A 25,458-nucleotide genomic window follows, 5' to 3' on the forward strand; every position below is an offset into this window, starting at 1 on the left:
TTTTAATGTTATATACGTGTTTAGTTTTTCTTCCTAGCTACAAAGATAATACAGTCACAAGATATAAAGTTCAGAAAATTACAGGAAAAAAAATACCCTGCCCACAACGTATAATCCTATCTCCAGAGGTAGTAGGTAGCACTTGGATAACCATTTTACAAATCTGTGATGTTAATTATCTTGCCAAAGACTACTTAGCTACTGTAATGTCAATGCTGAGATTCAATATACTGTCTTCTGGCTCCATGGCCCAGTCTTGTCAACAAAATTAACCAGTTTATTCTGGTTGAGAAAATTAGGAGTCTTCTAAACAAACCAAAGATATACTAGTTTTGTATTTTTTTAAAAAAAGTTTCCACTTCTATAAAGAGTAATTTAATTTACCACTCAATCAGAGATGACCAATGAGTTGAAGATTTCAAGAAGATGTTTTAAAAGTGAGTCTCTTTAAAAACAACTTAAAACCCTAGAAAAATAATCATAAAACCACAGAAGGACTCTTGCAGTCAGACTGTTTCACAAGTGTCTATGAATTCTCCAATTTACAGAAACTGAAAATAAAACTTTAGCCAATGCACTAATGGTTAAGTTGCCAAGAAATTTAGTTAAATCCAACACTAATTTAGTCTTTGAAATACGACGACGATATATAATTACTGAGGCAATGGTATCTTTAATAGGAGAAAATAACATCATTGTAAGACAAAGTAATTACGAAAAAATGTATGCAAGACTTATTGTGAATCACAGCGTAAGAGCAAAAACTGCTAAGCGTGAGATATTTTTCTTTTCCTCAACTCCACATTAAAAAATGTTACTAATACAAATTATTTACCGAAAAACGTCTATTATTTAGGTATTGAACATTTTAATACATTGCCACCAAAATATATGTGAGTGAAATATTTTCTGGAATTAAATAGAACACTTACTGAAGTGTTAACAAATTCTTTAAACTGTGGTTTTAAAGTTCTCTGATTTTCTCCAGTGTCTAAAAATGTAAATGCTAATTTTTAGTTTCATGGATAAATACTGTTCCTATGAGCTTTTCCAGGAGGTAATATACTATAATAAGAGTTATAATTCTGTATAATAAAACATTTCAATAGATTTTCTTCTTTTCTCTTCTACTCTTGTTCTCTTAAAATGTAACTATGGGAATCAGAACAAGAAATAGAGGGGGCAAAAAAAATCTTTGATAAAATCTATTGTCCAAAATAGTCACTTGAAGACTGAAAACCTTAGTTTCAAATGACGTACTGAGTTCTTTCTTCTTATCATTTTCCCTATGACATAAATGGCTCTTTCTAGCCATATACTTCTGTGCTTCTTTTTTTTGTTCTGGTTAGAGTAAGCAATTTCTTTCTCCTCACTTTTATTTCTTCCCAATTTATTTTTCTGCATTTGGTAAGCATTTAAAAAATAAAGAAATCACAACCATCAATGCAGAATTCTCCCTATTTCTCACTGGAAGGCAGGCAAAAAGGGTGAGAAGAACTGTCTCCACCATCCAACTGCTGTTCTTTTCCCTTTAAGTCCAATGCAGCCATTTTTTGCCCTCTTGTTTTTTGTTTCTTTCCAACATAAATGTTACTAAGTTTAAACAGAGTATTTTGGGATAGGTTGAAAGGTGTTATGCATCAATGAGAAAGGAAAAAGATGGAGTTACAGCTATGTACATAAAGACTGTCTACAGCTGGTATACATGTCATTAATCATTCATGTAGAAGCCTCTAGTAAGTACAAGTTAATAGGATTGTGTTACATGTTGTATGTCAACTCACCAGTCTAAATGCCCATACTGAAGATTAAGGTTGAAGATGAGGCAACTCATCCAGGAATTAATCAGATTTTAACTCTGCTCTGTGTGTGTGTGTGTGTGTGTGTGTGTGTGTGTACAGGTAAATAGGTAGATGGGTACCTCTTAACAGAATTCTATGTGAAAGAGTGAGACCAAATTAAAAAGAAAAGAATTTTCCTATTCAGCTAAAAAGAGTTAAATCACTAAATGGGGCATTCTTTCTCTTTCAATAACAAATAATACTCTTCTATCTATCCCCAAAAATAATTTCATAAATTACTGTTTAAATAATCTCCCAGTGTAATTTGCTGATAAAATTAATCACTACTTGATGATATGGCTTAGCTAATCCTCACCCATATTGATGAACATGAAAATACAAAGAGTTTAAAGAAAGAAAAAGGTACCATAGATTATAGGAGTGCACAGTTTGTTTTATAGTAATCGACCTGCTCAATTGAATCATATCCATTTGAGCTTAGCAGCTTAAAATTCATTCCAAAGCTTGCCGTCCTGACATGGATATGATAAGACACAAGAACAGAAACACCACTCTGAAGTAACCTAACTGAACTGCACATGTTCTGACCCTTTTTGTCCTCCCTAGAGCTTTTGCTACCTGGCAAATGCAACTCTAAAACTGCACTTGTATCTCCAGATCTTTGCTGTTAGCCAAGCAGAAACCTATTTCTCCCTGGGACTAGCAGCCAGAGAGGTGTTCTCTGAGGAAGACTTCTAAGTGAGTGTGTGAGCTGAACTCTTACTGAACTGAATTAATTATTAACGATGCAGATGGAGCTGTCCAAATGATAAGAACAGCTCCTGACGTGTCATGATCCAAGCTTTCATTAAACCATTTCAGGCATACTAATGGTTTCCCACTGCTCATTACTTACAAGCACTTTTCTCATAGATATAATAACTTTAGTGCCTGTAGGCAAGACATTCTATAGAAATACAGAAGTAGGAAGTTTTATCTTCCATAACATGTTTTTTTCCTTCATTGAAAATTATGAAAAATGTACACTTATTTAATACTACTAAGTTATATGATTTCAATTCAGAAAAGCTGGAAATGCAAAACTATGCTTTCTAGGAATATCAATAGGTACTTTTTGTTATTCCTTAAAAGGACAGTATATAATATAATTTATATTGTATAAATTTTTAAACTGTGTCTGAACTGGCTTTTAAATGACCTATATCACCATAAGGATATATACAGGTAAATATATTAATACTCAACAAACATGTGCTGTACAATCACATATCTCACTTTAGGTTACATTTGAGAGAATGTTTTACACTTCAATACCACTCTGTCTTTCTGTGTTGGGACGATTAGAGGGCAAAGCAATTGCAGGAGAAGAATTACTCCCAGGATCTGTACTGTGATTGCTACCTGCTGTTTTGTTTTGTTTTGTTTTTAAGTTGGGAACATCAAAGCCCTTCACATCTCAACGTAAATGACTTGGTAAAGGATAATAATGACAAGACTAAAAAATAATGGTAGGCTCTTGCTATACAAGGGCAATATAATAAAACGTCCTTTACCTCTTTTCTTACTGGAAGCTGAGTATATATGAACATTAACTCCTTTCGCCCAGTGAAATGTTTTTTAATACTCTAAAGTCAGTATTTATCTTCAGAGATAGAAAATAAACAAAACTGCAGTAGGAGAGACGTATAGATCAAATATCCATAAAATGATTTTTACAATTTTCAAAGTATCAGTATGTTCGGCCAAGGGGTCAGGGAAAAAAAAAAAGCTTGAGTCTTTAAGGAGCATACCCCTTTATATCAGCTGTTTGTCATTTAATTCAAGATAGGCTTAGGCTGTGTTAGCATAAGTAAGCCAAGAACAAAAAATTGGGACAATCATCTGGATTGAATAATTCTGATGAGAAATCAGCTTTCCTAAGAACACTTGAGAGTGTTTACTGGTTCGATTCGTACAGGCATTCATCTCAAATTTTCATTTTTCTTTCATAAGTAATTGTATAAAAGAATTCATTTTAGTGACAAAAGTAGTTTTAAGTTTCCTTGAACTACTAAAATTTTTTCATAATTTTACTGAAGTACTAGTAACTATAATTGTAATACTATTAACCGTAGAAATATCTTAATAAGCTTACTTGTGTCACCTTTTTTAAAGAAAAAACAACCTTAATAGGAATAAACAGTTATAGGCAATATATAAACTTGATTGTTTCATTTTCAATCTTCTAATGGTCAATAACACTTATTTGTAACAGCATGATGCTAAAACCGAGTGAAAAGTTTTAAATCCAAATATTTTAGCTTTTTTAAAAAATTTCAACTATATTTGAAACATTTGACTAGTGATAATTTAAGTTAAAAAATACCTTAATGTCATTATACTTAAGTTGTATCAGGTTTATTTTAAAATAAAATTTCTTAGAAACCAATATTTTTATTTGGTATTTTAAGTCTTAGAAAAGTAATTTTATTTCTAATGAGTTTAAAATTTATTTAATATTTATTTATTATGCTAAGCTTAAAAAAACCTTTTTTGTGCCCTAAAAAGAATTTAGGGTGTGGACATTTATTTAAAAGTACTAAATTACTATGTGGAAATGAAGATAATAAATATTAAGCTAATGTTCTTTTACTTCCATAAAACATTCAATTCATAAATGCTACACAGGCTTGGTGCAGAGCTAATACTATAGATTTTAAAGATATAACTTCCTGAACTAAACCTCTTAACAAAAAATTTCACTACTCAAAACCAAAATATACTATACATATCAGTTATTCCTTTCTAATTATCAAACTACTTTAAAATCATACAATCTTAACATAAAGATTAAGACCTGACATTTTTGCAAATTAAATTATAAATGAGGGAAAAGTATTTCTTAAAGGAAAGAGTATTTTTAAAAATAGTACTAATTAGCAAGTGTATAAACTCTCAATAGATATCAAATGTAAAATATACTACACAATTTTAATCTGTAAGCTAGACATGCTTATAAATCTTTGAATGCACAGATAAATTAACAGTAAAACAAACTGTCCCTGTTTCAATTGTATTGCTAAAGCAGCAAGCTAAAAATGAAGGAAAAATAAAGTCTGCTTACTAGAATAATGAAGGTAACAGGTCCAATGAAACTCCATATGAAATAGTTATCAACATGAAGCCAGCAACTATTATGAAAAGAAAGAATATTAAGTAGCTTCAATGAATGCTCAACATCACAAGTAAAGCAAAATTTTAAAGATCTAACAAGCAAAAGTATCTTTACACTTACCTTTGAAAATTAATTTATCATGGGCAAGAACAATTTGAATAATTCTACTGTTCTTCACTTTAGGTTTTAAATTTGATAAAGACATATATAGTTATGCTTATATGGGGAAAACAATACCCCCCCCCCTCCGACCCCAATCCTGATGGTTAAGACCTCTGACTTTACTAAGAAAAACGTGAAACTTGGTATTGGTATTCCGAATTGTCTCATTCTTTAAAAGTTCTTATCTTCAAAATTTGCCTTTGGATCTATATCTGAGCTAAAATGTTTAACCCTATGGAACATAAGAGATTAAAAAAATAAGTGTTCAGATGTAATGTTTGTTGCAAAATAGTATAGCACAAATATAACACCTCAACTGGGAATGGATGAATACTAGAAAAAAAAAATCAAAGTACAGAATTCATACTGTATTAGAGTAAATGATGCATAAACTTATTAAGACAGATTTTACTTAGTGGTTCATTTTTCATGTAACATCAAATCCCCAATGAATTTCTTTTACTTGTCTTTCATCATCTGTGTAGTCAAAAAGCTTTCTTTAGTCCAAAGAATCTTTATATAACTAATTTTATCAAAGGAAAAAATAAACAGAATTGGAAAACAAATTCATGCCTCTAGCAAATAAAATCCTTAGAAACATGGTCTACCTTCTGTCACTTTCCATAAATATATTTTTTTTATAAATGAATGACAGTGACTTATTTTAATCCTTTCAAACTGCCTGATAAAATATTATCAAAGTAAAACATATGGGCTGGAATGTGGTACTGTCACAACTCAGAACGAGAGTTACCTAGAGGGTCGGCTGCACATAGAGAGCTAATGAAACATTAGTTTAAAAACTGAATAGTTAAACCTGTCAGATGCTTTAAGTTCAGAAGAATTTTTACCTAATATCTTTCTAAGGCCAAAAAGTTATTTACTTTTTCAATTTGTTAGAGGTCAATCTTTTGTGTTAAAAAGAAAGTCCATAATTTAGAATCTGCCTTGCCAGAGTACAAATCCTCTCAACCTAGAAAATTACAAAAGACTTGATTGTAACTTGTGCATGGCATGCCCATTTTCTTACCAGTAAGGCTTTCAGATGCTATTTTAGTCTGTCAGGAACCCTCACTGACAGCTAACAGGCTATAAAAAGTTATTCACTTGAAAAACACTCAGGTCACTTGCAATTACTTACGCTTTTTCTGTTCCATAGCTCTTATAGTCAATAGCAGCTGAAACGCCAACCACTGTGGCAGGAAACAAGTAACCGGCAACATAGTAATATTTCTTCCTTGAATATTCACTTTCAAACACTTCAACTAACATCAGATAGAGCTGCACACCTTCTAGGCACATCCAAGCAAAAGCAGCCAGAAAGAAAAAGTGTAGAAGTCCTGCAAATATTGGGCATGCTATCTATAAAGGAAAGAAGAAAAAAACACAAGAGAACACAGGAATATAAACAGCCCACTCTAAAACTAAACAATGTTCACCGATAGTACTCACTACTGTCTTTAAGATACACCATTATTTAGAGAAAATTACTGCTTCTTAAAAAAATTTTTTTTCCATAAATGAAAATACTGCCAAATTTGGCTTAATGCTTATGGAGTGTAATGCTAGGTGTGCTAGAAATATCATCATTGTAAGACATTATTATTTATAGCAAAAGTAAATGCAAATAAGAAAACATATTAATTTCTCTTCCGGAACTATTCATTTTTAAATCTGAATATTCTACTTGTAGATAAGTTGCTTTACAAGTCTTTAGAACAGTTGTTTCCGAATATATTATTTCTATTTTTTTCTATTACAGAATTTTTTAAAATTTGCTTTAATGATAACTATCCCAGCTCTAATTACTTAACATCATTTTCTTGTTATATGTGGAACATTCTCAAATTCATCCCAGAGCAGATGAATACAGAGTAAAACATTAATTAATTATTAAGTTCTCTTTGTGACACTGAGACCTCATGATGGTGAATAAATGGCTCAGAATATGAGGACATGATCACTAGTTAGAATGACTATGTAAACAAAATGAAAAATTGAAAAATCGGATCTTTTCATTTTAGTATACCCAGCATTCTTCTATTCAAATTACGTGTTTTAATAACAACCCAGAAAAATGCAACTGTACCTTAATACAAGAAATGAATTAACTCATAATAATATTACTTAATGATTGGGTTGTGTTTTATTACAAATTATCCTTCAGTATTGCCATGTCAATTATTGTAAGTTAAAAGGTCAAATATTAACAGCAGCATAAGTGGATGTTATAATAATAATTCTCAGAGATCCAAAGTCAACAAATGGAAGGAGTACTTACCATGTATTTTGTCTTATCAATGCCTATTAGGAAAATAAATTCAGCAATGAAAAGGTTGATACAAAGGTTCTTGTGAATAGTATTACGGTCACTCTGTAGACCACGGAAAAAGCAGAAGGTGAAGATGCAGATAGCCAGACAAACAAGGGAAATGACAATTCCCACCCAGGTGATGACTGTAAGAAGTAATTCGTGAACTCCATCTTTGTACTGAAAATTTAAAAAATGAGGAACTTTAGTATTCCTGCAGTATATTAACTAAAGGTAAGATAGGTTTCACATGTGATAGCTCAACTTTTAATACTAAACTCTCTGAATATTCATGTGTGTTCAAACGGGGCTCAATACTAAAAAAAAATTTACGATCAAATAACAGTTCAGTATTATCTTATTGATTTTTATATTCGAAGAATGATCTATGAAAGTAGATTTTACCTAGAAAATTATGACCAAAATAATTACTTACATAAACATATACAAAACATTTTACAATAGATTAAAGACTACTTAATTATTTCAAAATAATTGGCATTTTAATGACTTGCCAGGCTAACAAGTAGTCAAATTTTAAGTTTTAATTTTCCCCTTTCAGTTTTTATATTATATAGATATATATTAAAAGTTAAGCACATAATAGATCTGAGAGCTTTCATGTTATAGTTCTTAAATATTTTTATCTCCTGGCTTATATTCTCTTAATCACAAGAAGAAATGAATACTAAGAAATATTCTGGAAGCCATTTTAATCTTTCAAAATCTGCAGTCTGGCACAGTGTGCAAAGTCGTTAGGAAATTTAAAACAAAAGTTTTGAAGGGAGATTCAAACATTCAAGATGGTGAGGGCATGTTAAACTTTAGAGCCCTCTGTCTCCTTCGCATAACCTATTGCTATTCATTTTTTAAATCCCTGACCGCCTCTGCCTGACACCTGCCCAAAGAGGAAAAACTTAGAACGAGTCTATAAAGCACGATTTTGAGATGTAGCAATAAATATAGTGTCAAGACTTCCTAAAATATATGGACAATGTAGAAGCAATTAGAAATCCACATTACTTTGTTTGCTTTTTAGTTACGATAAACACCCAAAGAAGGGACTACTACACAAGCTGTTTTGAATCTCTGAGGTTTTTCTCTGCTACTAATTAGAAGTGCAAATACTTACTGCAATTCCCCTGTGGGCCATGAGGATTGCAAAATTGGTTAGGTGGCTGCACGCACACGTTGTACGAGTTTTATTAGTGTCAACCAGCTTGCAGCCCTGGGTAGACCAATATCCCATCATAGTTCTCTCTGAGTAGTTCCAGAAGGAGCAGTTTGCATTGAAATAATTGTCAGGCTGGGAAATAAAATGACAAGATAAAATTAGGATTTTACACTCTAAGATGGCAATAGCAATTGTTTAATATGTGTAAAAGGTAATTTAGATTAAACTTTTCATTGTTTCGGACTATGAAGTTTTTCATCAGCAGAACTGTAGACTATGTTATACAAGGCAGATATCTAACTTAAAAGTGGCTTTATAGTCCAAAACACTCTAAAGTGTACTCTGAATTACCAAAGACCCATTTTACACAATTACAATTTCCATCTTATGATTTTACATACTGATGGTACATCAGAATAATTTTATTTTTTCTTTTCTGACAAAATTAAAGCCATGAATTTGTTCTGAGAAAATTCTGTAAGGACCAAGTGTTTTCAAATCTATTTTGTTTGGGGCCCATTTTTGCTCTAAATGACCCAATAGACACAATTTGAATCCTGTAGTTAGTATGTCAAGCTCTTAAGAGAGTAAAGCAACTGCAGAAGATATAAGAAGAGAATAGCCACACAAATGTATTGTTCACAAATGAATTCTGGAGATTCACGTGGCTATCTATGGGCACTTATTCTCTCTACTATAACAACAGCCAAATTCTGCAGACAATCTTCCAACACAGTGGTTTTAGCTACCAACTTGCATTCTAAGGCACAGCAGAGGAATCGCATCTCTTCAATTCTATATTTTTAAAAACACAGGGCTTGATAACAATTGTGTTTATATGATCTGTAAAACAAACAAACAAACCAAAAAGACCTGTCATACTAAAAAGGCAGAGCGATCATGCTGCTAAGGTAACAGTTAATTTTCATTCTAAAACAAATTATAGTCATTTACATTTTCCTGTTGATTACTGAATTAGCTTTCATTAAGAATACACTTAAATTCTAATAATCACTGAACCAGGCTCATTTAATTTTATGTTCACAGACTTAAATAAACTTGTGTCTCTGACCTAGTCCAACATTTGAAATTCAGATGGGAAGGTCTTTTCTTTCCTCTCTGCCATTTCCCCATTCCCCCTCTCTCTATCTCTAGCATGTTAGTTTTGCTTTCCTTCCTCACTGGTTTTATAACCTTCCAATACTTCATTAGCATACATAACTTACATCAATGTGTGGTAGGGTAAAAAGCACAGGATCTGTCAAGTATACTCGGCTGGATTCTTTATTGATTGAAACTGAAATGACATGGGAATTCACTGCAATGGTGCTATTTCGACCGATAAAGTCAGCACCCAGTTTTATGGTTGCATTTTCTGTACTAAGGAACTGTCCCAGACTCCGGTAAATGATGAACACCAACTTTGCAAGACCTAGGAAGGAAAAAAGTCATATGTCTTTACAGAAAATATGCTTCTGAATAAGATAAGATACAATAAAATAAGAATAAAATGAAACAAAGCCTTATGGAATCTTTATTCAGATTGTTTACTGGGAAAGAGAAGGCATTACTTTAAATCTGCTTATAAATGCTAAGCTGTATTTGTTATATTAGGAGTCAAACACTCAGCATTTTAGAATAGGTTTAACTGAACAAAAACCCTATCAATTTTTAAAAGACTTTGTTCCATCTTACCATTCCTGCTGTTCTGTTTGACGGTATTCGCAGAGAGTTGGATTGAGCTGCCTGCCCCTTTGATGCCCAGAGGAAATTTGAAGTCTTGGACCTGTCCTTCTGTACTGAGCACTGCAACCTCCAGAACTGGATGAGGCAGAAGATAAAGGATGGGGGAAAATGGGGTATTCTCTAAATTCAACTACAAAGAGGCAAATGATAATTGCAAAGAAACGACTGTTTTCCTTTTTTTCTACGTAAAAAACTTTAGTGTTCAAGTACAACAAAATCATGAACAAACAACTTATTCTAAGAGGTCTTAAACTTTACTACTCTAAAAATTTTGGTGTAATCATTTTAACCTTTTCTTCATAGTTTTATATCTTTTGTCAACTAATTCCAGTCTTTTAGCCTACGAATATGAAGTGTCTGATTTATAGTATACGACTATCAAAGTTTCATTTAAATCAGTAAGTTAAACAAAAATATTTCAAAATGATTTTTGACTCTATGTTAAGTAATTTTCAATGACCATCACTTGGTAATGGTAAAACAAAATATGAAGTATAAATGTGAATGCCTTTATTGCATGTAGACATCTAGTTCTATGTACATTAACACATTTTAATACATAAGAGTACATAAGATCAATTTTTCAGTAATAGGTTTTCTCTAGTTTCTAAAAGTAGGGAGCCCAGCACAGCATTATTTAAGAGAAAATGTCTGGCATTATGTTCAAACTTCCCATTAATTCTCACAAGCAATTATCAATTTTTACATATTCAAGTTGGGCAAAATAGGACCTGTGGGCCAAATCTGGCCTGCCACTTGTTTGGGTAAATTAAGTTTTACTGGGACACAGCCATGATTACCCATTAACATATTGTCTATGGCTGTTAAGTATTTGCAGCTTAGACCACATGGCCTGCAAAGCTTAAAATGTGTACTACTTGGACTTTTATAGAAAAAGTTTGCCAATAACTGCAGTATAATCCAAAGTTCAAAAATTCAAATGAAGTAGCAACACTGGAAAACATGTAAGAAAAACAAGACAATACATAAGCATTAAGAACATTTATGTGATCAACAAGACCAATGCTGTTTAACTTTGTTTAAAAAATATAATAGTAACATCTTCAACATAAATGCTGTCTACTGTAACTCTAATAAGACTGCAATACTTTATATCAGCATATGATTATTTAAAAGAATGAAAAAGTATCATTGTTTCCACTAAACTATTTCATATTAGTAATTAGAATGTGCCATTTATTGATGAAATGAGAGGAACTGGACGAAAATTTTTTCATTTCAGTATTTGAATTACCCTTGAATAGCTATTTCTATACTTAGACAAACGTGTATAAGTGTTGTATGTGCCATGTGTGTGTGCACGTGTGTATGATGAATTCACCCACTCTCTCTTTTTAGCAAAATGGACTCATACCATTACAGAGTAACTCTTGGATGCTATTTAAAAAAAATCTTTCTCAAATTTGTTTTGCAAAATACACATAGATTCAGCTGTAAATATGAAATCATAACATTGGAAATTTTTATAAGCTATGAGACCACATGTCAAGCAGCTGAAATATAAGTTTATAATGAGAGTCATATAACTCCTAGAATTTTATCAGCTGCAGACGCTGGTAGAGATATTTTGCTTAGAAAGATTAAGCAGGTGGGTTTGTGGATGATCACCTGTCCTCATAACAGATTCCATGTTTGTGGGTAGTGGGTGAAGGGAATGAGTGACAAAAATATAAATCTAATATATATCTCTCTCTTCTTCACACTAAAAGGGGTTCTCAATTATTAATTATTCTTAAAACAAGAGAGAAGACATGGTAAAAAAAGGAAATCCTTTAAGTTTCCAGTAAATGTTCCAAATATAGGGCTTCCCTGGTGGCGCAGTGGTTGGGAGTCCACCTGCTGATGCAGGGGACACGGGCTCGTGCCCCGGTCCGGGAGGATCCCACATGCTGCAGAGCAGCTGGGCCCGTGAGCCATGGCTGCTGAGCCTGCACATCCAGAGCCTGTGCTCCGCAACGGGAGAGGCCACAACAGTGAGAGGCCCATGTACCACACACACACACAAAAAAAGTTCCAAATATAGATATGCATGTACAAAGACTTAATTTCATTCAACAAATACTTACTTATCAAACTTCACTTTCATTCAATAAATATTTACTTAATAAAGTTCAAAATCACGTCCATAGTAAAAAAATTAATAATTTGAATTTTTAAAAACAGGATCATTAATATAGATCTTAGTAGAGATGCAACAATCAACTTTATACTATAAATAAATAAATAAACACACAGACAAAAGGGAAAATTTTCTAGAAACATAAAACTGACTTAAATAAATAGAAACCCCAATACTTTATGACCATTTAAAAAAATGAACTCATGGTTAAATATATACTGAATCTTTAACGAACTGCTCCAGTGAATAAAAGAGAATGTTTTTCAACTCATTTCACAAAACTAATATATACTCTTGATGCATAAAACAGTAAAAGGAGAGAAATTATAGAATATCCTCACTTATTTAAAGTATGTAAAAATAGTTAATAAATTATATATTATATACACTTTAAATATAATATCCTGAACAAATTGAGTTTTACTCAAAAAGGCATATGGAAATTAATGCATTAGAAAATATATTAATGTCTTTAACCAAATTATGAAATTAAATAAGAAAAATATTAACAGAAAGAATTCAACAAATCTCAACACTCATTCAGTATAAAAAATCTTTATGAAACAATAAGAATAAAAGAAAAATTCCTTGCCTAGATAAAGGTTTTGTTATCAGGTAATGGTTATATACCCAAACTTACAGAAAAAAATGCAACACTCTAAAACCAATTTTTTTTAAGTCAGGATCATCCCTATCACAAGTTTTATTTAGCACTGTACTGAAGGACCTAGCTAAGGCAGCAATTCAAGAAAAATAAAAGGTGCAAAGACTGGGAGGAAAAAGCAATGTGTTAATTATTTATAGAAAATATACTTAACTACATAGTAATGGGAGGGAGACTCTATACTATCAGAAGGAAAAGAATTTAGCAAGGCTGCAATCAGCAAAATCAACTGTACACCAATCAGCAAACAATTGGAATATGTAATTTTTTTTTTTTTTTTTTTCGGTACGCAGGCCTCCCACTGCTGTGGCCTCTCCTGTTGCGGAGCACAGGCTCCAGATGCGCAGGCTCAGGGGCCATGGCTCACTGACCCAGCGGCTCTGCGGCACGTGGGATCTTCCCGGACCGGGGCATGAACCCGTGTCCCCTGCATCGGCAGGCGGACTCTCAACCACTGCGCCACCAGGGAAGCCCCGGAATATGCAATTTAAAAAAAATACTATTCACAATAAAAATTAGTGTATGTTTCCTAGGAATAAGCCTAATTGAAAAAGTACAAGACATTATTGGGAAAAATGTAGAACTTTCTTAGAAAACCTAACAACAGATGGAGAATTCTATCATGGTCCAATCTGGGAGAACTCAACAGATAAATCTGTGACACTTCTTTCAAAATCTATCTACAAACTCAGTCTAATTCTAATAAAAATTCCAACAAGATTTTTCTGAGTATGTGGAACTTGACAAGACGATTTTAAAATGCACATGGAAGAGACATGCCAAAAAGCAGCCAAGAAGAATCCGATTCCTCAAGGAGCAGGGTTGAAAGAACTCACCAAATATTAATATTATTGAAACAAAAACAAAAGCAACAATGTAAAACAGACACTCCCAACATGTACAGAAACTTGATATATGACAGAGATATCTTTACAAACCACTGGGGACAGGAATGGCTTATGCCCTGAAAGTGCTGAAACAACTGATTATCTGTATAGAAAAAAATGAAATTAGTTCCCTCATTAATATTATAAACAAAATAAATTTCAGGTTGGATTTAAAACATAAATGTAAAAAGGCAAAGCTTTATCATTTCTAAAGAAAGTATAAAATCTTTATCACTGCAAAGTAGAGAAAAATTTCTTGATCAGGGGACCAAAAACCCCTAAAAAACACTATATTTTTTAAACAAGATCCCAAAAGTATTAATCCTAAAAGAAAAGATTGATAATTTGAGTTCATTATTCCATAAAACAAAAGATTAATAAACAAGGTAAAAAAGAGAAGGCACAGACAGAATAAACATTTGCAAACTATATAATCTTCAAAGAATTAGTTTCCAGAATGCATTACCTACATAGAAAGAGATAGACAGGAAAAAGCTGTGGACAAGAAATTCACAGGAGAGAAAATTAAAATACCCAATAAATGCATTAAGTAATCAGGGAACTGCAAATAATGTGATCAATTCAAATCTATTAGAATGACAAAATTTATGTCAATAATAAAGTGTTGACAAAGAGAGTGATGGGGAACAATGATATTACTGGTGAGAATGTAAATTGGTAAAACAACATTAGAAAGCAACTTGGCAGTATTTAGTAAAGTTAAACATAGGCATGCTCTATCACTCAAAAACTATTTCTAGGTTGTGTGTGTGTGCGCGCACATATATATCTTGAAAGCCACAAATGTATGAGTAAGAGGCATACAAAAACTTTCACCACAGTTTTCATAATATCAGCAAAAAAGTGTAAGCCACTAAAATATCTATCACAGGCATAGTTAAATAATTGTGCATTCTTAGAGCAAATGAATGAACTAGAGATGCACATATCAACGTGCATAAATATGAAAATATAATGGCAAGGGAAAATTATACAATTACATTTATAGTGTGAAATCATTAACAGTAAAGACATGAAAAATAATAGTTAAATGTACATACCTGTAGAGAATAAATAAATAAATAAATAAAAGCTTACTAATGCTAACAAAGTAAGAGTGATGGTTACCCTCTTCTTCATCTGATCAGGAAGGAGGGGACCCAGGGGATTTCCAGATTATACATACCTATTTCTTTTCCCCAAAACCTGAAGCAAATATGGTAAAATGCTAAGATGTGGCTCAGTGGGTGATTGCTACACAGATGTTTATGATTTTCTCTATACTTTTGTATAGTTGACATAATATATGCTTTTGTTCAACAGATTTCCTGAAAGTGAACACACGTGATTCATAGGAGAGCCACCCAGAGCCTCACTCACAGCCAGTGCTGAAGATAGGATTTTAATATATTTCTCTGTCCTTCTGTTTGCCAAATTCATCACTGAGTAGTGGCTGCAGTGAGAGGAAAGGGGAAGAAAAGTAATACAGTGTACAATGGAAAAACTAGGACCTCTGCCAGCAGACCAGCAGTGTACTAGGTTCCATCAGCCTGAGTCCCGGGGTAAAAGCAACATGGAGCCGAATGAAGATGGTAGGGAGCAAAGTAAAGCTAAGCCTCAGGTGACATGGAGTAAAGCAGTCATAAACTTTGTTGTTGAGAGCTGCCGTGACTTTAGGGTTTTTGTTACTGCAATATAACTAAGCTTAAATTGAGGTATACAATCAAGCTGGCTGCTAAGCCCGTTGGGAAAATAAATGATAGAGAATTTTATTATGCTGGATTAGGCTGATAATAACTAAACCACATAATAAATCTTAAGATCACAAAGAAAGACAATCAAACATGATGTGCTTCTTTTCATAAGCTGCAACAGAAAAGTATTGGGCGGGGTGGGGGGGGGCGGGATTTAAACCTGAGGTTATTAGACCAGCCAAAGAACCTCGATGGGTAGAAGGAAAATTCTTCCTTTCCAGTAAGAGCAATGCATCAGTCAAATGTACAACATGAACTTGTTTGTATCCTGGTTAAACAAATTAGGTATTAACAAATTTACAAAAATCAAATAATTGAAATCCCCTTTTTATCTTTCCTGTTTTTGATAATTTTTTAAAATATGACAATGGCTTGTTTTTTCTTTAAGTCTAAGATACATATTAAGGTATTTATAGTAATAATATAATATTAGGGCTTGCTTTAATAATACAATGGTGAGAAGAATAAGTGAAACAGGATTGGCTAGATGTTGTTGAAGCTGGGTAATGAGGATTTTTAATCAAAATTAAAAACTTTTGCTTCTCTCAAGATATCATTAAGAAAATAGAATGAAAAGTCACATGCTGAGTGACTATATATTCAGAATACATATATGAGACAAAAGATTTGTATCAGGAATATATAAATAATCTTTATAATCCAATAATAAAACAAAGAACTCAAAATGGGCAAAATCAGATACTTCACAAAAAGATATATGAATGGTCAATAAGAACATGAAAAGTTGGAACAGTTTTCAGCAAAACATAACTGCAACCATACAAATGCAAAATAAAACCAAAATGAGATTCCACTACAAACCACTAAAACGGCTAAAATTTAAAAAGACATTTGAAAAGACAGTTGTAAATGCTGGTGAGGATGTGAAGCAACTGGAACTTTAATTGCTATTAGGAATATAAAATGGTACAACCACTTGGGAAAATAGCAGCTTTACTAATAACAGTCAAAAAGTGGGAACGACCTAAATGTATAAATAGATATACAAATAGTGTTGTGTCCTAATAATGGAAATTCAGCAATAAAAAGGACCGAATTACTGATGTTGGCACCAACATAGATGAACCTCAATAACATTATACTGTGTAAAAGAGGTCAGATCAAAAAGAGTATATAGTCTATTCCATTCAACTGAAGGTCTAGAAAAAGCAAAACTAAACTATAGTGACATAAAGCAGATCAGTGGTTGCCTGGGGCTGGGTGTATAAGACTGACTGACAAAGATTATAAAGGACCCTTTTGAGGTGGCTGAAATACTGACCATGCTGTTGGTTAAATGGGTGTACATTTGTCAAATCTCATCAAAGAGTACCATTAAAACAGCTGCTCTTATTGTATATAAATTATACCTCAAAGTTGATTTTAAAAAGCTATAATCAGGTATAACTATAACATATAATTATACTATTTTACGAGGTCATGTATAAGGGTAAATCATATAATCAAGTGAAAATAAGGACTCAAGGAGAAACCACTAAGGAGGAGAATCAAATTGTCTTAATAATCAAAGATACTGTATCCACACCCTAAATTTAGATAAGAACATAAAGTGAAGACATAAAGGGATAATGGGCTATTTTAGTTCTCATGTCTAAAAAGAGAACAAGTCCTAGGAAAAAGTTGAATCTTGAATGTCATATTAAATTATGGATATTATTTTTCACAAAATTGTGAAATAAAAGACATGGAAATATATTGGAATATGTAAAATGACCTTCATATTGATAATTCTTGGGTAATAAATACATGCATACATTAAGTTCAGGGCATTATTTTTGAGAAGGCAGTAAAATGTGTACTACATGCTATGAGAATCTCTACCCACAATGTTCTTTCTTTAATTAAAAAATTTTTAAAAACCAGTGTAAAGGATAAACATTTAGAACTCTGAAAAACACAAGTATCAGGGAAAAAATATTCCTGGCCATTCTCAAACTGAGATAAAAATATCTCAGACATATAATAATAGCGTGTTCTGCATACGTGAAGCCGATGGGAGCAGAGGATTGTTGACCTGGCCTATCAAAATTTCTTTGCACTCTTGGAAGGAGCTTAAATGGGAAATTTTATGTTTTTTGGTTGTTTTTAAAATAGCCTTCAGAAGATTTAGAAAACAAATTGAGGTCACAACACAACACTTCAAACAATACTTTTTATGACTTATCTTCTGAGACAATCAAGTCCACACTCCTTTACCTTACAGGTACGTCCCTGGAAACATTTGAGAATAATTGTTTAATGTGTATGTTAGGAATTTTATTAGACTACTAAATAAATTAACCTAAAAATAGCAAAAGCTTTAGACATAAAATAGGAGCTTTATTCATTTTCTATTCCTACTAAACTATGGTAGAATATCACTTTCTTTTTGACTGGTCTCCCACATTAAAGCAGGCCAAATTATTTTGATTTCACTTAAAGTTATTAAGTTATTTGTCATTTCAAAATCTTATAAAGTAAATAAAAACATGATTTTAATATACCTTTTCCCCTAAAAACTCAGTTATTTAAAATAAACTTAAGGCTTTGAATTTAAATCCAGGTATCACAATCTGATTGATGTCTATTTCTCCTATATACCTTGTTTCTCTGTATTTTTAAATAAAAGTCTCATACTTAGGTAGGCACAATAAGGCAATAAAATATGGCATTCCAGATAGCAAAACTTCATTCAATATCTGATGCTCCAATGCACTCTTTTGATGGAAGAGTAGTCTGTGTTCCCTTTGGGTTTTTTTTACATTTATGCTTTGGAAACTTTTTTACTTTACGAAGGGATACTAAAACTTCATCCGAGCTCAACCCCACTGAATAACAATCTAAATCACTCAAGCCTAAATTAATATAATTTCACTGTACTTACAGTAGTACTTCTTTCAAATACCATCAAAAGTGAATTCCTACCTCTCACTGCCAGCATTTAAATTCTAAATGATGCTTCAAAACTATCTGCAGCTATTTTACAGTCTATAAAGCATGGATATTCTGCTCTATGGGTGATGTAGTTCACTGACCACATTTTCACCTGAAAGCAGTTCTGTTTAATATAAACGTTTGGCTCAAATATCTGCGTGCCTAAAATATTTGGGAGAACGCATTCCAGAAAGTAATTTTACCTCATTAGCAATGTATTGTATAAAATGGAAAGGCATTCGCCACAGCTCCACAGCAAGCACTTTCATTATGTAAGCAGTCCATATTCTGGCAGTTAAGTACTCTACACACTGTTTTCCTTTAATGATTTTTCAGTTGGAAAAAAACACCAACTTTTAAAAGACATAGGATAGATTTTGGCTTTTGCATTAATTTTATGAGTGTGATCAATAATATCTCTTATTAAGGGACAAAAATAATTGGACAAAATAGAAGTTCGGCATTGGGAAATAACTCAAAAGACTCAATGGAAGCATTATTCTCTTAAACATCTATCTTCTAAATCAAAATTAAACCTGACAATAGATTCACTCACCAATATTTTCTGTGGGCATTGAGACCCTGGTTGGTTCTACGAGATTGTCAGCCAGGACAAAAGCTCCTTCTTCCAATGTATCCAGTAGCATTGTTGCAGTATGCGCTTGTTCAGAAGAATTCATGTGTTTCCATGATTCCAAAGCTTCAGGTCTCAGAAGGTTGTCCACTGTGTCAACAATTGCCTGAATCCATTAGAAAACTATCATTAGTTCTGACTGCTTCTAGTACCAAGGTGATTTTCAATCACTGACTAGTGACAATTGTAATATTTATCTGTCATGATGATTTACTCTTATGGAAGAACACCTGGACAACATATATCTGGCCAACTTGATGGCTGACCCTTTCAAAATAGAACTAGCTGAAGATCAGTAGACTACTATTTGATTATAAAGACTAAGTATAAAGAGATGACTCGTTTCGGCTTATCTAATCATATTTCAATTGTTGAAAAGAAATAAAACCAGTGTCAGCTCTTAACCTGAGGTATTACCCCTACATGCATGGTCACTCCTACATATAACCTCAAGACTTAAATGTTCTAAATAGAAAACACTGGTGTCTCTAGAGTAGCCTAATATCTATGCCTGAAAATTAAACCATATTGTTTTTTGGAACCTGAACTAAAATAATAACCAAAAGTGTGCCTTATAACATTGTCTAGTTATTATCATTGGGAAAAAAAACAAGGTGATTTCAAAGTGTATAAATTATCTGTGAACATTTTCACTCTTCCAATTGCCTGGTCAGCTAAAAAACACTTGGGAGTATACCTTAATTCATAAACAATCATCTGTTTTTAAGGAGATCAAGAGAACAGTCAAAATATTTAAAACCTATACTAATAATTTAAGAAAACAGAAAGGCAAAGTAAAGTCTTAATGAATACCCAAGTTATAAATATTCATATGTGTAGGTTTAGTTTATTACCATGTAAAACAACATTAAATAAAAATGTAACCCGGTCAGTTAAGCAATTGAAGGCAGGCTTTTGTACTGATACTTACGGTATCTGTACACTGACTATTGCTTGGATAGCTGAAATCACTGAGTTTATTTATTCTTTCCCATTTACCTAGCCATAATGTGTCATTAAGCCCAAATATCAATTGTTTTGATCTATTGATAATCACTGAGAAAAAAAAATACACACTCTACAAAGAACAACAAAAATTGCTGGTTTGAGGTACTATACTGAAATGAGCACGGGGAAAAGTTGTTTGAGGCTACTGTCTGAGTTAAGATTAATTAGCTTAGTCCATCTTAATATCCTTGTTCTGTCTGCCACGTGAGCCACCACGACCTTCCTGGCAGGTATAAGATACTCGCAAGTGGCATTAAAGGCTTTTCTCTCTCTAATGCGAGACAGAATAGTCAAAATGCTCACACTGATACTGCTGCAGCCATTAACTAGAGTGGAACAGAAATTGGTCAGCTGAGGCCAGGTTCATTGGTCACCAAGAAATACAGACTGGAGCCTCTAATCTAAGTTACAAATGAATCCTCTGTCACAAAGCAGGAACTCGCTTCATTTGCATAGTGTAAGTCAGCTTCTGATTTGTAACTTAAGGAGTTTTATTAGTTTTATCTGAACACAGAAGCTCACTTGAGACATACTGAAAATGACACTGGTCAGAAATTAAGGTCATACTGAACTTTACTACCTATACACATAACTCGCTGATGGCATGTTTTTATTAATTTGTAATGCTCCTTAGTTATTACCAGTTGTATTTTTCTAGTGGAATCAAAATGATCATTAGCCTAATCATATTCCTGAAGTAGTCTCCCTGCCAAAGAAAAAAAGCTATTCTATTCCCACTGAGATATATGTCCTGGGCAACATACTAATTATTACATTTCACACATTAATACCTTAAAGGTGAGCTGAAAATTTCCATATAACAAATTCTATACACTTCAGTATGTATTTCTTTGCCCCCATTAAACAGGCTAATAAGGGACTTTCAAGATATTACCACCTAAAAACAGACTTTCCCACTGCCTTTTCTTGTAAAGTTCTCAGATGCAACAATGTCTATTACTCGTTAGTGAAATGCTGTTCTTTTTTTCTAGATCTTGCCAACTAAAACTGGTGAAGTCATATTTTTGAATAATCTCTATTCTACAAAACTTACAAAGTTCTTTTGTTTTGTTTTCATACATATACAGATCAGTTCTTCAAGGTTTGATTGACTAGGAATATGGTCCCCAGATGAGTAGGGTTAGAAAGTAACCATCCCCAGCAAAAGGAACTTCTTTATTATTTGGATCTACCACACAGAACTGGCTTGGCATAATTCCACTGTTAGCCTCACCATGTTTCCTATTTTACTTGGATATACCAGTGAGAAAAACTGGCTGCAGTGGACAAGGATTCTGAGCCAAACAGTGGCTTTCTGTTTCTATCATCTCGATAAAAACCAACATATAAGATATATCGAGAGCACTGTCACATTATTTATATTTTATTTCTAGTAACCCATCCCCATATCAACCTGATTCTAGAAATGACTCCAAAAAATTTCAAGACAAAGCCTATTTTATTTAAGAGTACACCACAGAGATAAGAAAGCAGTGACTTTTTCATGCACATACATTATGACTACACAGTCTTTGATATGATAAACTGCCAAGAATATATCATAGCTGTTTTACTCAAGCTGTTTTTCAATCCACAGAGATGACAACAGGAAATAATGAGACTTTATGATTACTTTCCAATTCAGAGGATATTTCATTAAAATTCTTGTATGTTTGGATGAATGGAAAAACAGCAAAAATTATAAAAATAAATTATTTGCTTATTCTGAGAGTAATATACCTGTGAAAAGCCAACATTTGTACAGCTGATATGGGGCACATTATATAATTATCAAAGACTGAAATACATTGGATCATGCAGCAAGATGATAAAGCGTAGCAGGTAGCTGAAGAAGGGAGAAAGCAGGGTGACAGCACAGGGGAGATACCTTAAGGTAAGCCCTGCATGTCTTCTCTCGTTTTTGGAGCTTTTTAGTAAAAGAAAAGAAAATCAGAGGTTAGATTTTTATCTGTTGAAAATTGAGGAAAGAAGAAATCCTCAAAAATTAAGCTGGTGGTCCTGAGCTCAGCATTTATTATGTACCGTAATCCTCTGGATTTTTGTGAGTCTATACTGATTGCCAAGATTGTGTATTCAGTTTTCAGCTGTATTTTACTAAATATGATAATCCAAAGTATCTTGATAAACCTAGAGACAAAGTATGTGATGAAAAGGAAGAAAAAAACCATAAAACCATTTCAGCCACAGATTTCAGATTCATATGAATTTCATATAAACACTTTATAGTATGGTTAAAATAACTATCAAACTTTTGTCAAGGTAGGAAAAATTAGTAGCACTAATACACTATACTCCTAGCAAAGGAAACTTGTCCTTCTCTCAAAACCTACCACTGAAAACAGTATTTCAGTGGCTAACATTCCTATATGCATCACAATTTTCTTACAATCACAAGAGTTGACTGTATTAGTATATGAGTTGTATAACACAGTCTCTCCTAGTGGGCCTTCCAAAGTGAGAGTACTGACCACAACCAGGCAGATGAAGTTTACCACCAACAAAAATCTCCCTCAGGTAATTAGCGTCATTTGGGGGGTGGGGATGGGTGTGCACGTTGCTCCTTTCCCAACTATAATTCTGTCTTGAGATATGAACCAAATTAGAAGTTCTGTTTCTATGCGTTTGTCAAGGGGGCCAAAAGTTAGGCAGTCAACTGCTGGAAGAAACCAGAGCAGCCATACAAAACATCTAATTGAAAATAGCAGAAAATTTCTACCTACCTTGTTATAACTCCGTCCAGCTGAATCCTTTTCACTAGGTTTCAGTTCCTGCAGCTGCGCATCAAGAATGTCCACCAACTGCTCCATCAACCTCACCGAAGAACTCACGTCCCCAGCAAACACTGGCCCTTTGGTATGTTTAGCCAGTTCATTGGCAAGGCTAGCAGCGTTTTCTCCACTTCTGATCTGAAATGACAGTTTATATTATCTCAGTAAGATTTCTTGTTCTGTTTGTGGCTTCTTGTTCTTTTCCCAAGTATCTTTGTTGTGGTGAGAAAAATATTTGCAAATATGTCAAAATCTGCAACTGAGACCAATAACTTTCTCTTCATTTCAGATGATTAAAGATTCTTAGATCCTCAAAAAATATACTTAATCAGACATTTTAAAGAAACAAAAGGTAAAAAAATCAGAAATCCTTTAAAAAATTTGAGATAGTTCTCTCATTTCACTGCAACCATTTAAAACTGCTATTTTTAAATCTTACTTATTTATTCCAATGATCCAGAAATTTAAGTGAGAATGTAATCAATGTAATACTGAGGGCTATTATCTACTGCTTGCATTTTAGAAAGGTAGATGGTGAAGGAGAAACTAAAATGTCACTGCATTACACTGTAATATTAAAGTTACTAATGCTTTTTAAAGTCATTTTTCTTATTCTATCATAATCATATGCAATATGAACATCTGCTTGCATTCTGTGGATTCAGTTGCAAATTAATGATATTTGATTTATTAGGCCAACACACTATTTGTCTTACAAACATCAAAAGAAACAGAACTAAATATGAATGAAATTAAGCAAGTATGTACTCATTAAAAAGCTTAACATAGAAAACAGCATGCCCTAAAACATATGTAACTTTGAATAAATAGTTTACAGACAAAGCTATGCATAATTTTTTACTTTTACACTGAACAAAGAACAACGAAGCTGGTTTTAACATACAAAGCTAAATTATTTATGTTAGAAGTTAAAGCCCTTAATCACCAATGTGTATCATATTAAAAGGTTCCAACCAACCTTCTGTGCCAGCTGATTTACCCAGTGTGAGGTACAGTTGCTAAGATCGGGGCCCCTAGGGTTCCATGTTCCAGTGGAAAGCATGCAGAGATACGAGGCAGTTCCTACAACAGATGTAGAAAGCAACAGTGAAATTGAAACCATTTTTTCTGCATGCATTCGGGAAATCAGCTATGATGATCCTACTCCGTGTGTTAAATTTTGAATAAACATTAATGGAAGTAGTTGACAGTAACTGATGAAAAGTAGGGTATAATGAAGACTATAAACAGTAAATATAAAGTCAGCACAGAAATATCAGACATTTACAGCAAACAAACAAAAAGCCCTTGATTTTCTTGGGACTCGTCCAAAATGATACATTGCAATGAGAAAGACAGCTGTAAGGAAGCCTCACTAGAGAATCCATGGGCAAAAATCTCAGGCTTGACCTAGGTCTTTAAGAGGGAGAGGTAATTCAGTGCCTGACCTTAAATGACTTTTACAGTTTAAAAACCTTTAAGTTGTCTACATGTGCTATATTACAAAAGTAACAAAAACAGCAATGAAGTTAGCTATTGTAAATATCTCTTTCCTCAAATAAAATCACTTCTGTGTAATTCAGAACCTACTTAAAATAAGTTTTAAAATGTATATATAGTATTTGACAGGAAATACCTCTCGTTCCCTTGGGACATGGTCGTTCAACCATCATTCCCCTTTGTGTCTGAGGCCACCTTATCCCCCTTGCGTCTAATGCTTCACAGAATCTCTCTGGCAGGGGAAAAATATTTGTTACTGGAGGAATTTTGGTTGTAGAAACTGCTGGAGGTGGTTTTGTCCCTTTGCTTCCTTCCTGAGATCCAGCTACAGTTGTGCTCATGGGGCCTTTCTGTGAAGCGCTTGTGGTTGATACTGTGGTTTTGAACATCTCAGCTGAAGAAGTTACTGTCACAGCTGTGGTAGGCACTAGGAAAAAAGATGAGTATGTTAATCTCAAACACACACTCGCATTCATGTGAACGTGTACACACACACACACACACACACACACACAAAACCCCTACCCATCCAACTACCCCAGCACCAACAAAATGAGAAATTAATGAGAATATTCGTAGGGTGGGAGGAAGAATAAATCTCTTCATTTATTCCAATTTATTCATATTGTTGGCTAAGCGATGGCAGTTTAGGATTTACCATAGATTTTGCTCTATGACTCTAATTGTGCTAGGCTTACTTCTCAATGAAATATTTGATAATAAATTTTATGTACAATTTCATCATATATCATGTAACAGGAAATGAAGGACAGTTTCATACAGAAAATTTCAATGTACA

The 25,458-nt window shown here is 33.2% G+C and overlaps 1 protein-coding gene across 10 annotated transcripts in view; it reads right to left on the reverse strand.

Moving 5' to 3' along the window:
* Nucleotides 1-25,458, reverse strand: part of ADGRL2 (adhesion G protein-coupled receptor L2) — a 180,047-nt gene that overhangs the window by 15,476 nt on the left and 139,113 nt on the right. For all 10 annotated transcript variants that reach the window (XM_081225984.1, XM_081225981.1, XM_081225979.1 and 7 more), the window contains exons 6-15: nt 24,796-25,086; nt 24,139-24,242; nt 23,112-23,297; nt 19,285-19,468; nt 10,299-10,424; nt 9,830-10,035; nt 8,562-8,735; nt 7,400-7,609; nt 6,260-6,480; nt 4,906-4,972 (exon numbers count right to left, since the gene is read on the reverse strand). In XM_081225984.1, coding sequence (XP_081082110.1) covers nt 4,906-4,972; nt 6,260-6,480; nt 7,400-7,609; nt 8,562-8,735; nt 9,830-10,035; nt 10,299-10,424; nt 19,285-19,468; nt 23,112-23,297; nt 24,139-24,242; nt 24,796-25,086 — 1,769 coding nt within the window. The remainder of the gene's footprint in view (nt 1-4,905; nt 4,973-6,259; nt 6,481-7,399; nt 7,610-8,561; nt 8,736-9,829; nt 10,036-10,298; nt 10,425-19,284; nt 19,469-23,111; nt 23,298-24,138; nt 24,243-24,795; nt 25,087-25,458) is intronic.

This window comes from Mesoplodon bidens (assembly GCF_964165515.1).
Source record: "Mesoplodon bidens genome assembly, chromosome: 2".
Taxonomy (NCBI): domain Eukaryota; kingdom Metazoa; phylum Chordata; class Mammalia; order Artiodactyla; family Ziphiidae; genus Mesoplodon; species Mesoplodon bidens.